At 43.6% G+C, this 16,562-nt stretch overlaps 2 protein-coding genes across 3 annotated transcripts in view; one reads left to right on the forward strand and one right to left on the reverse strand.

Moving 5' to 3' along the window:
- The window catches only part of RAB37 (RAB37, member RAS oncogene family), a 33,900-nt gene extending 24,923 nt beyond the window's left edge, over positions 1–8,977 (reverse strand). The window contains exons 1-2 of one of the 2 annotated variants that reach the window (XM_058165554.1): positions 8,675–8,915; positions 1,229–1,339 (exon numbers count right to left, since the gene is read on the reverse strand). In XM_058165554.1, coding sequence (XP_058021537.1) covers positions 1,229–1,339; positions 8,675–8,794 — 231 coding nt within the window. In that variant the 5' untranslated portion in view covers positions 8,795–8,915. Of the gene's footprint in view, positions 1–1,228; positions 1,340–8,674 lie in introns of both variants that reach the window. The other variant, XM_058165555.1, reaches the window with a different exon arrangement.
- The window catches only part of CD300LF (CD300 molecule like family member f), a 117,449-nt gene that overhangs the window by 50,164 nt on the left and 50,723 nt on the right, over positions 1–16,562 (forward strand). The gene's annotated exons all lie outside the window — the stretch shown is intronic.

Here is a 16,562-nt window from a genome sequence, read left to right on the forward strand (position 1 = left end):
AGCTGTCTTAGCCCCTGAGCCACCACGTCCCTTATTATAGTGTATAAATCATATTATTTATGTGATGATTGACATCATTGTTTTTCTTTTTTTCTTCCTGGATACTTGGGCATAACAACACAGGGATTCATGATGATGGCAGAGCTTTTCAATGGGAACAGGAACCAACCTGATTCCTTGAATGTGTTGTGTCCCTTTGCTGTCCCTTGTTCCTGATCACACATACCTCCAGGCACAAATTCTGACAGCTACATGTTAATGTTTGGATTTTAAATAGTATTAAATGTCTACAAGCAATTCACATGCTTGATTTCTGATCTGCATAGTGCAGATTGGGACTGCAGTTTGTGGGAGAGAGACACTTTCATAGCCTTTCCCAAACTGTCTTCCAAGGGAGAATCCTTCCATCCCAAAACTACAGAAGTTCTACAAGAGAAGATGACAGAAAAGTCTAGGACTGACTACCAGCAGCTCTGAAAATGTGTGTGTGTAAATGAAGGCGGAAGAGGGAATAGAATAATGGAATCGCAGGGCAGAAAGAGACCATGGAGGTGCTCTATTCCAACTGCTCCCCAAGGCAAGAGCTCTTATACCAATGGTCCCCAATCTTTCTGGCTTTGCGAACTGGCGGGGGTGGGTGGGGAGAGGGTATTTTTCCATGTGAGCGTGAGCGTGCAGCTCCATTTGCATGAGTGGCTGGCATGTGCACCTGCTAGTCGCTCAAATGGAGCTTCATACACGTGTTTGCTCATTGGTTGCACAAACGGGGCTAAGCATGGATGCACATGCTCCCCATGGCTTCCATGGCCTGGTTCCAAATGGGCCACAGCCTGGTACTATATATAAGCCCGGGGGGTTGGGGACCCCTTTCTTACACCATTCCAGACAAATGGTTGTCCAATCATTTCTTGAAACCTCCAGCGATGGAACATCCGTCAACTCTGAGAGGCAAGGTATTCCATTGATAGATTGCGCGAAAGACCATTTGGGTTTCAGTTTGTTTGTTTTTACTACAACCACAGCAGAGAGGAATAGGAGGAGGCCCCTGGGTCTCCACATGCTGGACTCCTGATCCAGCTATTGAAAGACCAAAACCTGGCATGACAAATGGTTTCATCCATGTAATGTTCTTCAGCCTGCGTTGTGCTTAGCTCAAAGGTCTACTGCCGGATGCCCAACACACTTCTCTGCTGTGGCAAACTATCTCCAGCATTAATAATGGCCTCACCCGGAAGTCTATCCCGACAGTAGCTATGAAGGTCCCAGAGAGGAAGGCTCCATCTTTGAACTGGACGAGGAAGCAGGTCTTCCCCACACCTGAATCTCCAAGCAGCATCACCTACAAGATGAGTTGCAAAAGCCCATTAATATGGCCGGTTGGGGTTATATTGACATTCATGTTTTTTCCTCGCATGCTTCCTTATTAAAGAAGTCTCTCTCTCTCTCCCTCTCTCTCCCTCTCTCTCTCTCTCTCTTCTGTCAACACTGATCTAATTTAGCAAGCAGAACTAGCAGTCAACAAAGAGAATAACAAACAAATGGCAATATCTTATCTTCATCTTACTTTAGCCATTGTGACCGGGAGTCATTCATTGTCTGCTCTACTACAACTGTCTTCTTCTATCAATGCTGGGGGTAACTCAATGTGGAGAACTTAACAGGAAATCAGGAATCTGGTAGCACTTTTTCCGATTAATAAATATTATTTAAAAACTTACATTTTCACAAAACTCCCTGATTTTTTTGCCATTATAGAACAGTATTTCTCAACTGCGACAACTTTAAGGTGTGTAGACTTCTTACATTGGCTGAGAAATCTGGGAATTGAAGCCCCCAATTTGCCAAGGTAGAGAAACAATGCCACAGATTTAACAAGGCTTATAATTTTTTTAAAAAAACGCTTTGGATCTCCTATAAGCACAGTTCCTCTCTGCTACTAATCAAAGTGCCCCAACTTTTTTTCAGGGTTCTGTGCGAGCCCGAAAGAAAAGATGCCATATCTTTAAGAACCAACTTTTTAATGCAAATTCATTGCATTAAGGTTTGTTTTTTTTTGTTCAGGTTTGCAGAAGAGTGAAAAAGTTGGACTGTTGTGATGAATAGCGGAATAGTCTTGGGCATGCATGAAGTCCAAAGCAATACTTGGGAAATCATCTTTAAAGTGTGTACGTCTTTCTGCTTATCACCCTCTTTAGTGTTATAGCAAGCTTACAAGAATAGCGTAGGATGAACTTCTCCTGTGCTTCCAGAGATGTAATTTGCATCTCTGGTGATCTCCTGAGGTGCCAAATGCACCAATTCCCTACCACCTGGGAATTGTAATTTAAGTTAAACAAATCTGGACAGCACCAAGTTGGAAAAGGGTGTTTTAAAATGTTTCCAAATAGAGGGTACTTTGCAAAGTCTTTCAGAAAGGTTTAGCTCAAAGAAAACCATCCATGATCTCCCTTTCTATTCCCACCACTGTGGATCTGACAAAATAAATTCCTATATTTTCATCTCTCTCTAGTCCATGCCTATCAAGCAATGGTAGAAAGGGAACTCCAGAAATATAGTTGTTTGCTTGATAGGAAATGTTTGGCAAGTCTTCCTTCTTATTGTGTTCCCTCAAGAGGTGATAGGTGAACGGTTTTGAAGGATATCTATCCCACCATCCTGATTCTCTGAAAGAGTTTGACAGGTTTTTTTTTTTTTTGTGAGCTGGCCTTTGTCTGGAACGATGAAAGATTATAAACTCTCCTTAACTTCTTGTCCTTATTTTCATCATTACTAAAAGCACCTCTTCCTTGTCAGTGTTTCCTCTCTTCCGAGCAAAAGATAAGGAGATCAGCTTGTAACTACTCTAACTGCCAGCTGCTGTTTCCAATGGAAACAAACAGCCCATTTATATTTACACTTTGTGGCATATGGTCCAACTTCTGCCTTTGCTTAGCCTTCTACCCGTAGCTAAGCTACTCTGGACAAATTACATGTCTGGAAGCACAGGAGCCATATGCCTTGTTCAAGGACTTAAGTATCTTTCTGAAATGTCAGGGCAGCTCTCTAGAAGGTAGTGAGGTACAGTGTTTCTCAACCTTGGCAACTTTAAGATGTGCAGACTTCAACTCCCAGAATTCCACAGCCAATTGAAAAGCACTGAGCTAGTATGACAGGGCCAAAATCTTCTAACTGCTACTCAGTTACTGCTCCTCATCTTAGGAATTATAATAATTACAATTCCTTATTTAGGATTATTTATTCCAGTTTAAGGGACTTTCTGTAGAGCCTTCTTGGCTCTATTTATGGGAGTCCTGCTCTCTGCTGCCTTGGACCCTCTTCAGTTGTCACTGCCAACATAGCTGTGTTCACACAAGACAGTTAAATATCATCCTATCTGTTGTGCTCTTACCTGGGAATGAGTTTCTTCAGTGAAACTACTTTCACAGAAGCATGCTTAGGATCAATAGTTTTATTTACTGAAACATGTAGGGTGGAGAGGTCACCCAATGCTCTGGGAAGCCCTTGTGAGGTGTCAGAAGCCCCAGCTCAGAGGGAGCTGCACTCCTCACCTTTGCCCTACGCAAGGAAATAGTCCATTAGCTAATGTTACCTCTCCCTAGTCCAAATATTTTACTAATCCTTCAGGTAATCCCCAAAGACACAGTTCAAACCCAGTCTCTTTCTTCACACTCCCTGGAACCAGATTTGTCATTGATCTACAATGTTATATAGACAAAGGGTGGAGAAAGAAGGAACTGTTTGTTATAATACACTTGATTAAATCTGAAGTATATTTCTAATGACCAGTTCCTTCTTCCATGGGCTTTTGTCTATTTCCCTTGATGTCACTGTGACCATAAACACAGACAGAGTCTGTGGGTTAGATCAGGGGTGTCAAACTGGTGGCCCATGGGCCGGATGCCTCACGTGCGGGCCACACCTGTCCCAACTCTGTGAAACAAAACATCACGTGACAGCAACATGACGCAGTGAGTTTGACAACCCTTGGGTTAGATCAGGGGTAGGAAACCTTGGTCCTTTTATGACTTGTGGACTTCAACTCCCAGAATTCCTGAACCTTCCCTCAAGATCCGAGAGCAGTGGTGAAATGTAAAATTTGTTACTACCGGTTCTGTGGGCGTGGCTTGGTGGGGGAGGTGGATAATGTGACTGGGTGGGCGTGGCCAACTTTTAAAAAAAAACTTTTAAAAGCATTTTTTCTACAACCTCTTCAGCCGAAGAGGTTGTAGAAAAAATGCTTTTAAAAGGCTCTGATGATCCCAGCTGAGCCACATGATCATCAGAGGCTTTTTCTTTTATTTTTAAAATGCTTTTAAAAGTAAAAAAAAAAAGCCTCTGATGATCGTGGGCATGGGGAGGGGCAGGGATTTTTGCTACCGGTTCTCTGAACCACCCGCCGCCATCGCTACTGGATCAGGTGATCCAGTCCGAACCTGGAGCTTTTCACCCCTTCCCAAGAGGTACCATTATAATCCATGCCAAGTATCAGAAGATCCATAAATTCTGGGTCTCTCTTCCTTTCTTGCCACTGCCTCACCTCTAATGCAAGACAGCAGAGCAAACAGGTAAGCCAGTATCCACTCCTCCTTCTAAGCAAACAGACTTTCTGCTTAAAAGCCCCAGTTTGGTTGGCCTTTTTGGATTCCCTATTTACCCAGGCAAGGAAAAACAATAATTGAGGCTATTCTGATTAGTTGCCAAATTGCCATATGGCATCTTAAGGGTTGATTGTGGGGTAAGATTTTGTGACAATTTTCATTTAAGATGTTCTGGTCCACAAAAGGGAGAGCCCACACACACACACCTCTTTCGGGAATTTATCCCTATGAGAAATGTAGATTAGCCAGCATTTGTCCTCCTACAAAAAAATGAGCCCACCCAGTTCAGAGATAAGAGCGATCCTTAGGGGAAAATCCATCAACAGTCCTGGCAGAACAACAAACACTGGATTCCTAGCAGTCCAGAGTTGAAAAATAATTCTTAAAAGAAAAAGAAACAAACTAAGGAAAGAAGGCTAAACGTGTACCAGGATAATGTTGCTGGATCCAATCTGGGTGGGTCACTGGGAACAAAAGTTTAGTCTTTTGAGCTTTCAAACTCAAGCTGGAACCCATCCTCAGGGAACTTCTCTCACACACATCTGGTGAGAGACGGGTGAAATGCTCCCAGTTCGGACCGGATCACTCGATCCAGTAGCAATGGCGGCAGGTGGTTCAGAGAACCGGTAGCAAAAATCCCTCCCCCCCCATGCCCAGATGAGTCGCGCGATCATCAGGTTTTTTTTTTACTTTTACTTTTACTCTGACGATCAGGCAACTCAGCTGGGATCATCAAAGGAGCCTTTTAAAAGCATTTTTTTACAACCACTTTGGCGGAAGAGGTTGTAGAAAAAATGCTTTTAAAAGTAAAAAAAAAAAGTTGGCCACGCCCACCCAGTCACATTACCCACCACCACCAAGCCATGCCCACAGAACCGGTAGTAACAAATTTTACATTTCACCACTGGTGAGAGAGAAGTTCGCTGAGGATGGGCTTCAGTAAGAGTCCAAAACTTCAGAAGACGGTTCTCTGGCCCTGGTGACTGACTCATATTGGTTCCTGAAACAAACTAAACTTAGGTTCAGGACAAGGAACACTTGTGGAGTAATGGTGTCTTCCTCAGTTTAGGAAATCTGCTTCCCAGCATTCCTCAGCTGGAGACAGCAGTATTTCCCAGAGAGCTGGAACCCACTTCTCCTATTCCCAAAGGGGGAAAAAAACACTTGATATGCCAATGTCACTTTCCCGAACGTAGTGTCTCCCAGAGGCTTTACAACTGCAAATTCCCAAATCCTCAGCAAGGCTTCAGGCGCAACAATTGAGAAAGTGGGAAGCTGCAACACACCCCAACTGAAAAGAACCAAATTTGGGGAAGCTGCACAAGTTGGTTTCGCTTTAAGAAAGAGGAAGAGGAAATGTCCTCTCTGCAGTTTTGAATGGAGGGAATGTTGGTTTAGGCAACAAATCCCAGAACAGGGACTCATGCAGGGAAGAACCATATAGATTTTCCTGCCTGAGGCCTTTCAGGAAGATTGGACAATGTATCTGAAGTTGTAATCCATGTGAGTTGTAGTTCACCTGACTCAGAAAGTGCCATGCAAGGGAAGGAAGATAGAACAAGCCAGGAATGATTGCTGTGATGGAATGGCCAAGGACCCAGGGTCAATTTGCTAAGTTTCGTTGATTGTTGTTGTTGCTCCTTCTTAAAGTAAAAGTTCCCTCGACTTACAACCACAATTGACCCCAGCATTTTTGTTGCTAAGTCAGAAATTTGTTAAGTGAGTTTTGCCCCATTTTACGACTTTTCTTGCCACATTTGTTAATTTTTTTATTTTTATTTTCATTTATATCCCGCCCTTCTCCGAAGACTCAGGGCGGCTTACACAGTGTCAAGCAATAGTCTTCATCTTATTTGTATATTTATATACAAAGTCAACTTATTGCCCCCCCAACAATCTGGGTCCTCATTTTACCTACCTTATAAAGGATGGAAGGCTGAGTCAACCTTGGGCCTGGTGGGACTCGAGCCTGCAGTAATTGCAAGCAGCTGTGTTGACTGTCTTACCAGTCTGAGCCACAGAGGCCCCTGTTAAGCGAATCATTGCAGTTCTTAAGTTAGCAAGCCGGTTGTTAAGTGAACTTGGCTTCCCTGTTGACTTGGTTTGTCAGGTCACAAAAGGGGATCACATGACCCCAGGTCATAAATATGAGTCAGTTGTCAAGCATGCGAATGTAAGTCAGGTGACCATGGAGATGCTACTGCAATGGTCATAAGTATGAAAAATTGGTCATAAGTCACCTTTTTCAGTGCCGTTGTAACTTGGGTCACTAAATGAACTGTTGTAAATTGAGGACTACCTGTATTTCTATTGATTAGAATACCGATCTACTGTCCAACTCTGATGGAAACACGGATATTACCACTGGAACCCCATGCAGGATTATAATTCCTCGTGTATGGGAAAGCCATAGATAATTCACGGAATTCCTTTGCTATCTGTAGCAACGCTCCTTGAGCTGCCTTCTTGTGGCAAGCTGGTTCTTTATATCACACAAAGCAGGCAGTTTTGCAAGACCAACACTGAGGAGGCTTATCATGGCCCGAAGGAACACCAGGATACAAATGAAATAAATAACTTGCAATATCAATAGAATAACGCTCTATCTGCCAGTCCCCAATAGCGCTCTTCCTGGTTTCTGCAGCACGACTGCTGGAGCTCCTATCCCAGCTGGGGAGATCTGTGCAAGCCCTGAATGTGAGGAAGTGCACTTCACTGCCTTGCCAAAACCCTTCCCCCATCCTCCCTTGCTTTCTGAGATGCGTCTTCCCTTCTTTAGCTGCTTCCTCCCAATGTGGTTTGAATAGCAACAGTTACAGCTGCTGCAAAGAACAGTGCGACTCTTGTTTATTGGCCATCGATTTTAACAAGCGGTCTTGCTAAAGAGGAACTGAGATCTGCAATTACCCCGCCCCAGCCCTTTAATGATCCACTTTACAGACAGTCCTCGACTTACAACACTTCATTTAGTGACTGTTCAAAGTTTACCATGGCACTGCAAAAAAGTGACTTAGGAACCGGGTTGTTTTTTTTCACCCTTACGACCTTTGCAGTAACCCCGTGGTCACGTGATCAAAATTCAGACGCTTGGCAACGGACTCATATATTATGACAGTTGCTGTTTCCTGGGATCGTGTGATCCCCTTTTGCGACCTTCTGACGAGCGAAGTCACTGGGGAAGCCAGATTCACTTAACAGCCGTGTCACTAAACTTAACAACTGCAGTGATTCAGTTAACGATTGTGACAAGACAGGTCATAAAATGGGGCAAAACTCGCTTAACAACTGTCTCGCTTAGCAACAGAAATGTTGGGCTCGATTGTGGTCGTAAGCCGAGGACTACCTGCATTGTCTATGGAGGCAGAGCTCGGCCTGAATATGAACCTGGTACAGTTGCAACCAAGAATTCATCAGGACTTAGGGAAAAAGCCCATTTTCAGGGCCATAGTGACTTCCGTACTTTGAGGGGTAGATTTATAAGCCCGTGAATGACAGGTAAAAATATTCAACAGCTGTATTGTCCCTATTGGTGTTCTTCGCCAACTAAAGAAAACGACCTGTTGAATTTGTGTTCACTAGGCACCTGTTAAGGATGTAGGAACACAATTGCCTGTTGGTAGGAATGGCAATACTAAAACATCATTCAGTCCTAAAAACACGAAGAAAAACGCCCTTGGTTTTTTTTCCCCCCTCACCCACATAACCATCCGAGAGAGGCTTTCCAAGCAGACCTGAGCCTCACCCAGGTGCTGCTGTGCCCCCTTTTCCTGTTTCTTGGTTGTCTTTATCCCAAGTTTGTGGGCGAAGCTGAACCCTTTGGAGACGTTGGGTGGGGGAGCCAGCAAGGAGAACACGAAAGGGGGAGGGGTATTACGCTTCCCCCCCACACGCACACACCAGCTTCTTCTCCAAGACAATTTGGGGAGGGGGGGAGCGTGTTTAATGCCTTTTCAGTCTGATTTGATCGCCTTGCCTTGCCCGCGATGACAGCCGCGAAGGGCCCCCTTCCCTCCCCCCACCCCACGCTCCCTGTCCTCTCTTGTGCCCCCTGGTGCCCAATCGGGGCAGGCTCACACCTTGCCGGAGACGTCGTAACTCTTGCCGAGCAACAAAGGCTTCACCGCCGGGGGAAGAGCGCCGGGGACTCCGTTGCGCGCCGGAGGGGCGCCCCCATTGCCTGCTCCGTTGCTGGTCATGGTGGCTCCCGCGCAGGGAGCAGGAACTGCCCGGGGAGCTTCGAGAGCTCCGGCCACGCTGCTTCTCTGCCCCTCCTTCTCCTGCCCACGCGCGGAACCGCCCCTTTCTAGCGCTCAGGAAGGGAGAGAGCGGCCGACCGAAGGGGGGACCCGGACCTGGGCGAGCGCTTTCGCCTGCCTGGGCTTTGGTGGCCTCGGATTTGACTTCTCACCGGCACTTCTTGTGTTGTTGTTGTTGTTGAAAACAAATTAAGCGGTTTGGGTGGTGAACGCTAGCCAGACAGCTGGTTTGCAAATCAGGCGGCTGCGGCTTGGAAAGGAATTGTTTTCGTTTCGGTGGGGATGTAGCTTGCAGGACAGCCTGCCTTGTGCCTCTTTCTGTTTCCGTGTAACCGCACTTCAGATCAGGGTCAGCCTTATTTTTCTGCCACGCATTCAGGAACGTGGTCTGTCTGCCCTGATCTCTGGATGCGGTTCTCTGGAGCCATTCTTGGTAGGGCAGCAGGGCAGAAAATCTGGTTCTTTCCAAGTGGGCTCTTCTACAGCAGATCCCCAAACAGAGCCAGGGTTCTGGCTTTGGGAAAGCGATCAGCCAGAGATCTGGCTTTAAAAGAGAGATCCGCCTGAGAGAGGAATCAGTTGTACAGAGTGAGTGAGATGAAGGGGCTGCATGGTCCAGAGAGAGGGAGAAACCTTCCTCATGGCACCCCTGTTCATTCTTTCTTTCTTTCTTTCTTTCTTTCTTTCTTTCTTTCTTTCTTTCTTTCTTTCTTTCTATCTATCTATCTATCTATCTATCTATCTATCTATCTATCTAGTTTGTCAAGCATGTATGAGAAAACAAGTATAAGTATGAACATAACATACAAACATATACTGTAAGTATAAACAGGTATAAGTATATGCATAATAAATGAATACGAATAAATGGTACTAATAAATGGTAATAATGGTACATTGAATCGTTATTTGATTACTTCTAAAATGGGTTTGATGCTCTTCTGGATTATAAACTAGTTTATAACGTTTTATGACTGGACAGCTTTCATCATGGGAGCAAGATTCCCATGGATAAATAGCTTTGGTTTGATAGAAATAGAAAAATAATTAGTATATGCCAACATGGAATAAATTAATCAGGGAAACAAAAAAACTGGGCTTCAAAACATACCGACATTTTGGGGTGGTGAAAATAGAAATCCTTGCAAGGCTCAGTTTTCTATTTCAAAGTCTCCCAGTAAGGCAAGCAGATATACAGAAAGGTTCTTATTTTATTTTAGTAGAAATGAAACAAGCAGGCACAAGCGATACAGTAAATGAGGAAGGTGCCTCTGGTACTTTCTGCCACTCAACCAAGTAACAATGCCCTCCAGGAGCAAAATGAAAATGGAAGCCAGTTTGGTCTAGTCTAGAGGTTAAAGTTATGGCCTAGGAACTAGGAGATCATGAGTTCTAGTCCCACTTTAGGCATAAAGCCAACTGTGTGATCTTGGGCCAGTCACTCTCTCTCTCTGCCCAACCCACCTTATTGTGAGAAAAAGTAGAGAAGGAAGAAGTATTAAATATGTCTTATGCCTTGAATTACTTATAAGATAATAAAGATGGGATAAAAACCTAATTATTTATTTATTTTTATTTATTTATTAAATTTTTATACCGCCCTTCTCCCGAAGGACTCAGGGCGGTGTACAGCCAACGATAAAACAAAATATATACAATTAAAACAACATTTAAAACATAGCAAATTATAAAGGCTGATAAATTAAAATTTAGATTTTAAAATTTTGAAATATTAATAAACCCCAAATTTAAAATTCTACACTATTATGCCAGTCCCGCTTGAATAAATAGGTGTGTTATAAGCTCACGACGGAAGGTCCGAAGATCAGGCACTTGACATAGGCCAGGGGGAAGTTCATTCCAGAGCGTCGCTGCCCCCACAGAGAAGGCCCTACTCCTGGGGGCCGCCAGCCGACACTGGCGGACGGCACCCTGAGGAGACCCTCTCTGTGAGAGCGTACGGGTCGGTGGGAGGCAAATGGTAACAGCAGGCGGTCCCGTAAGTACCCGGGTCCTAAGCCATGGAGCGCTTTAAAGGTGGTAACCAAAATCTTGAAGCGCACCCGAAAAACCACAGGAAGCCAGTGCAGACTACGGAGTAGTGATGTCACATGGGAGCCACGAGCGGCTCCCGTTACTACTCGCGCAGCCGCATTCTGGACTAACTGTAGCCTCCGGGTGCACCTCAAGGGCAGCCCCATGTAGAGAGCGTTGCAGTAATCCAACCTAGATGTAACCAGAGCATGAGTGACCGTGCATAAGGCATCCCGGTCAAGGAAGGGACGCAGCTGGCGGACCAAGCGAACTTGGTAAAAGGCCTTCCTGGAGATGGCTGCCAGATGTTCATCAAAGGACAGCCGTCCATCCAGGAGGACGCCCAAGTTGCGAACCACCTCCTTACTAACTCGCCCCCAACAGTCAGCTGCGGGTGCCGGCATCCACAGCCACTCCATCTTGGAGGGATTGAGCTTGAGTCTGTTTCTCCCCATCCAGACCCGTACAGCCTCCAAACACCGGGACAGCACTTCAACCGCTTCGTTGGGGTGGTCCGGGGTGGAAAAGTACAGCTGAGTGTCGTCAGCGTACAGATGATAACTCACCCCGAACCCACTGATGACCTCGCCCAGCGGCTTCATATAGATGTTGAACAGGGTGGGCGAGAGAATCGACCCCTGGGGCACCCCACAAGTGAGGCGCCTCGAGGACGACCTCTGCCCCCCTGTCAACACCGTCTGCGACCGGTCAGAGAGATAGGAGGAGAACCACCGATAAACGGTGCCCCCCACTCCCAATCCCTCCAACCGGCGCAGCAGGATACCATGGTCGATGGTATCAAAAGCCGCTGAGAGGTCTAATAGGACCAAGGCAGAGGAACAGCCCCTGTCCCTGGCCCTCCAGACCATATAGCAACTTGGAATAGTTCCCTTTTTAAGGAATCTCACATGCTTTTTGGAGAAATGAAGCTCACATTTTCAGCAATGGAATTCACACACACACATACAATCACATAGTCCTTTGGATTATATCCCATACTTAGCAAAGTTATGAAATTTCTAGGAATTTTCAAAACCATAAATCTCTTCTTGAGATGGAATATGTTGAATAATTCCCACACTAGATGAATTTACATATTTGTGAAACTAGCCAGCGCTTAAAGTACAAGTCTTCAAAAAAGGTGTTGTTTTTCTTTAGTTTGACCTCTGGCCTCTATAGATAAATGAATTCTTTACTTGCATACATTTTGGAAATAAAACAATATATTGAGAAAGACTAGATCAGATGCCACAAATATTCTCAGATTTCACTGAATCTCCCCTAATCTGAGAAAATCCAGTGATTAAATACAATGAAAGGAACAAAAAAGTATTTGTTTATTTTGGAACTGCCAGAAATTCTTTCATTTGCTCAGTGACAAAAGATTATCTTATTTCAATAATCTCATTATCTAACCTATTATAAATTAGGTTCTTTGCCTTAATATAATCTTGGTCATGGGACTTGCAAAGTATAACTTCCCTGGCTTCTGTTGATTTTTTTTCCCTTTTAGGTACTGAAAGAGCCCCCAATGCTTAGTCACTGAAACCAGCTGTTCATCTCTGAACAGAATCAGATCTTTCTCAGAATCAGATCAGATATGTTAAACCAAGTAGGTATTTGATGGCTGGAAGACACACTTAATATTGGGAGGAAAGCTGAGAGTTACAAGATTTTTAGTGGGTTTCCTGGTTTTGGAAAGAGCTTTTAAACAGGAGCTTTGTTTTTGTGTGTCCAATCACACTTGGCCAATAAAGAATTCTATTCTATTCTAACTTTCCATGATGGGTAGAATAGCCGCAATAAAGATGAACATATTGCAGAAGATACACAAAATATATTTTGAGGAATTGAATTAAATAATGTTGAAATTCATTTGGCAAGGAAAAAACCGAGAATAAAACTGAAACTACTGCAAGAGTCAAAAGGGAAAGGAGGTTTTGGTCTGCCTGACAGGGAATTGTATTACCAAGCAGCTGTACTCCCGTGGGTGAAAAAGTGGATAAGACTGAGGAATAGAAGACTATTATTATTAGAGGATCACAACCTTCAACTAGGGTGGCATGCATTTCTCTGGTACAGGAGAAACACACGGCATATCGATACCTCAAAAGGCATTATGTAAGAAACACATTGTTATCAGTGTGGGACAAAATTAAATAACAAAACTATAGGGAAATACCAGCCTGGTTCTTCACCTTAGAAGCATTGATACACCCAAAATCTTATCAATATGGAAAAAATTGTTTCTTATAAAGATATACTAAATGAGAATGGTGAATTGAAAACCAGATTAGAACTAAAAGACCAAGGAGTGGCATTAGGGTGGTGGTCATACCTGCAGATACAATCGTGTTATGTGAAAGATGTGAAAACATGGGATTTTTTATAGAGAACTAACAACATTGGACAAGATATTAGTGGGGACTCAGGACAAATTGATAAGGATACTATACAATTATTTATTAAATTATAAAATGGAAGACAAACAAATTAAAGAGAAGATGATAGTATGGGCTAAAAGTTTTAGATATAATATAGATTTGAATAAATGGTAAAAGCTTTGGGATGGGGGGAAATCGGAAACTGACAATGGCCACATCATATAAGGAAAATCTCTATAAATGTTCTATAGATGGCATCTGCCCCCGGCAAGTTTGGCTAAAATGTTTAGCAATATGTCCCCATAGTGTTGGAAATGTAAACACATACCTGGCACATATTGGAATTGGAACCATGTATCATTATAGAAAACAATCCAATATATAAATACCAGCCCAAATAGGTTAATTAAGACAACCAAAAGGGACCTTCACTCAATTGGACCCATAATTCTTTGGGAGGGTGGGGTGAATTCTTCACAGTGACTCTCCATATATGGATGGGAGGGGGCATCATTCCAGAGGATAAGGTTGTTGTGTTTGACTGGAAAATCAAAATGAATTACTCGAGATTGCAGATAGCAAGAAGATAGTGCAAATAAATGAATTTCTGCACATTGGTAGTTTGCTTACTCAATATGTAAACTGGATTGAGACATTTTAAGAAATGCAAATGCTTGTAACAAAATAGCCTATTGTCTGATATAAATAATGAGTGTTTATCAAAGTAATTGAAAATGCTGGGGTAGAAGAATACATTTCTACCCACTTTGTTATATGGAAGAGAGTGCTCAGTGTGTCAGAAGAAATACAAACGAAGTGGGAATGACAGACTACAAAGTGATACTGTAAAACAAGAGGTTGAGTCAAGAATGAATGTGAATTGAATAGAAAAATGAATGATTAGTGTGAAAGAAGCATGTGAAAGTGCTTGATCAAAGCAAAATGAATGGGTTGAGAGGAATGCAAATGTGTGAAGGGATATTCCAAAAATGAATGGTGAAAAGTTCAAGAACAAAATAACTGGCATGAAGGAGTGGAAGAAGGGACACTTTGCAAGGATTGAAAGGTGTGGGAGTTATAATAAAATTATGTTGATGTAAACTAGATTTAGTTAGATTTCCTTTTCTCTTATTTTGTGGATTTAATTGCTTTTGTCTATAGCTTCTCAAGGGATGCGGTGGCTCAGGGGCTAGGATGGTGAGCTTGTCGATTAAAAGGTCGGCAGTTCAGTGGTTCGAATCCCTAGTGCTGCCATGTGACAGGGTGAGCTCCCGTTACTTGTCCCAGCTTCTGCCAAGCTAGCAGTTTCGAAAGCACGTAAAAATGCAAGTAGAAAAAATAGAGACCACCTTTGGTGGGAAGGTAGCAGCGTTCCGTGCGCCTTTGATGTTGAGTCATGCCGGCCACATGACCACGGAGACATCTTGAGACAGCACTGGCTCTTCGGCTTTGAAACAGAGATGAGCACCACCCCCAGAATTGGGAACGACTGGCATGTATGTGCGAGGGGAACCTTTACCTTTACCTTTATTGCTTCTCATGCTTCTTCTGCGCTGTGCATAACTTCGCTTACTCCAAAAGAGGGTAACATGATAACCATATAAGTATGAGTGTGGTCCAGTGGTGGGTTGCTCCTGGTTTGGTCCGGTTCTATAGAACCAGTAGTAAAACTGGCTGGAGGCTCCGCTCACCCGCCATGACGTCATCATGGGTGATGACGCGCTCCCATTGCGAACTGGTAGTAAAGGTAAGTAGAACCCACCCCTGGTGTGGTCTGACTGTCTGGGAGAAATGGGGCTACCCTAACTAATAAGGAATTATAGTTTGTACCAATGGTGGGTTTCTACCAGTTCATGCTGGTTTGGGCGAACAGGTAGTGGTGGTGGCGGGCGCCTCCGCCCACCCACCTGGACGTCATCAAGGGAGCTCTGCGCATGTGCAGAAGGTTCTTTGCATGCACAGAAGTGCCGTGTGTGAGCGAAACAAGCCTGCACGCACGCTCCCAGTTCCGAACCAGTAGCGAAGGTAAGTGGAACCCATTACTGGTTTGTACCCACTGAATACCCTTCAACTACTTTTTGATGTGAAATAGCACTGGGATTTCAAATGTTTAAACTTCCATTGTACTTTATTTGCCTAGTCATGAGGGAAGATATTTATTTAGAAATAAATGAAGAAATAATTGCCATATATAACAGCCAAGTAACAGAAAACGGAATTAAGAGTGCTTGGAATAAAAAGAGGATATTGGGAAATGTAGTCATTTTAACTGCAACAAGTAAGATTTTTTTTTCTCCTTCTCCATTTAGCAATGTTTTGTCTATAAAGTAATGGTGCCTGCAAATTTGTTGCCCTGCAAATACAAGGCAGATGGCATATCCAGATAAAGTTTTTTTTTTTCTAACAATGTTTCCAGGTCTCCACAACCTTTTATTTTAGCTCTGGTTTTCCACTACCCCCTGCTAGAGAAACCTGTATTTCCAGTCCCTGTTAACAATGCTATGGAAAATATTCAAGAAAAATAAATTCACCGGATTCTGAAAAATGACCATAAATTAGATCTTCGATAGGTCTGAGGCACTTCACAATTTTTATATATATGTAGAGATTGCAAGAAGTATGAAGTGGGTCTGGGGTGAACGAAGGGAGGGATTGACAGGGTTAACTATGCAAAAATAAATTTTCAGGTAATTGCAGGAGAAAAGAAGCTTTCTCCTCCCAAAGACCTGTGGCTGTCAAACTGGACCTGTCTTATGTCTCATGGTGTTGACAGATAATATGATAACATCTTCCTCATAAATCCACAGTGTCCAGTTCCAGTCAATAAGCCAAAACCAGCTTCATCTCAGAAAGATCCTTTTGAAGAAAAGGACATGCAGTCATATCCATCATTCATGTCCATCATGCTTGATGAAAAGGGTAATGCAGAGACAGGTCCCGCTATCTTCAGGTGTCCTGTATTTCAGAGGCCCTCAACCTTTTGGAAATCAGGAAGCGGTTCTTTGGAGAGAGGTTTTTCTATGGACCAGAGGGGATGCGGTTTCGTGTGCTGCCTGCATCCCACAAATGGGACTTCGCTTGTTTGCGCAACCTGGTTTCTGGCATACCACAGAACAGTGTCCATCCAGGGACCGGGGGGGGGAGGTTGGGGTTGGGGACCCCTGCTGTATTTAATCCTAGGATCTTTGGTATTTTGTCTTAAAGATTCTGTTCATTGGGAAAAATAGCCAGCACACTATTTATTTCCAGCACTGCCTCTGGGCTTCTACAGTTTTCTTTGAAATAACAGT

The sequence above is a fragment of the Ahaetulla prasina genome, chromosome 2 (genome assembly GCF_028640845.1).
Source record: "Ahaetulla prasina isolate Xishuangbanna chromosome 2, ASM2864084v1, whole genome shotgun sequence".
Lineage (NCBI taxonomy): Eukaryota > Metazoa > Chordata > Lepidosauria > Squamata > Colubridae > Ahaetulla > Ahaetulla prasina.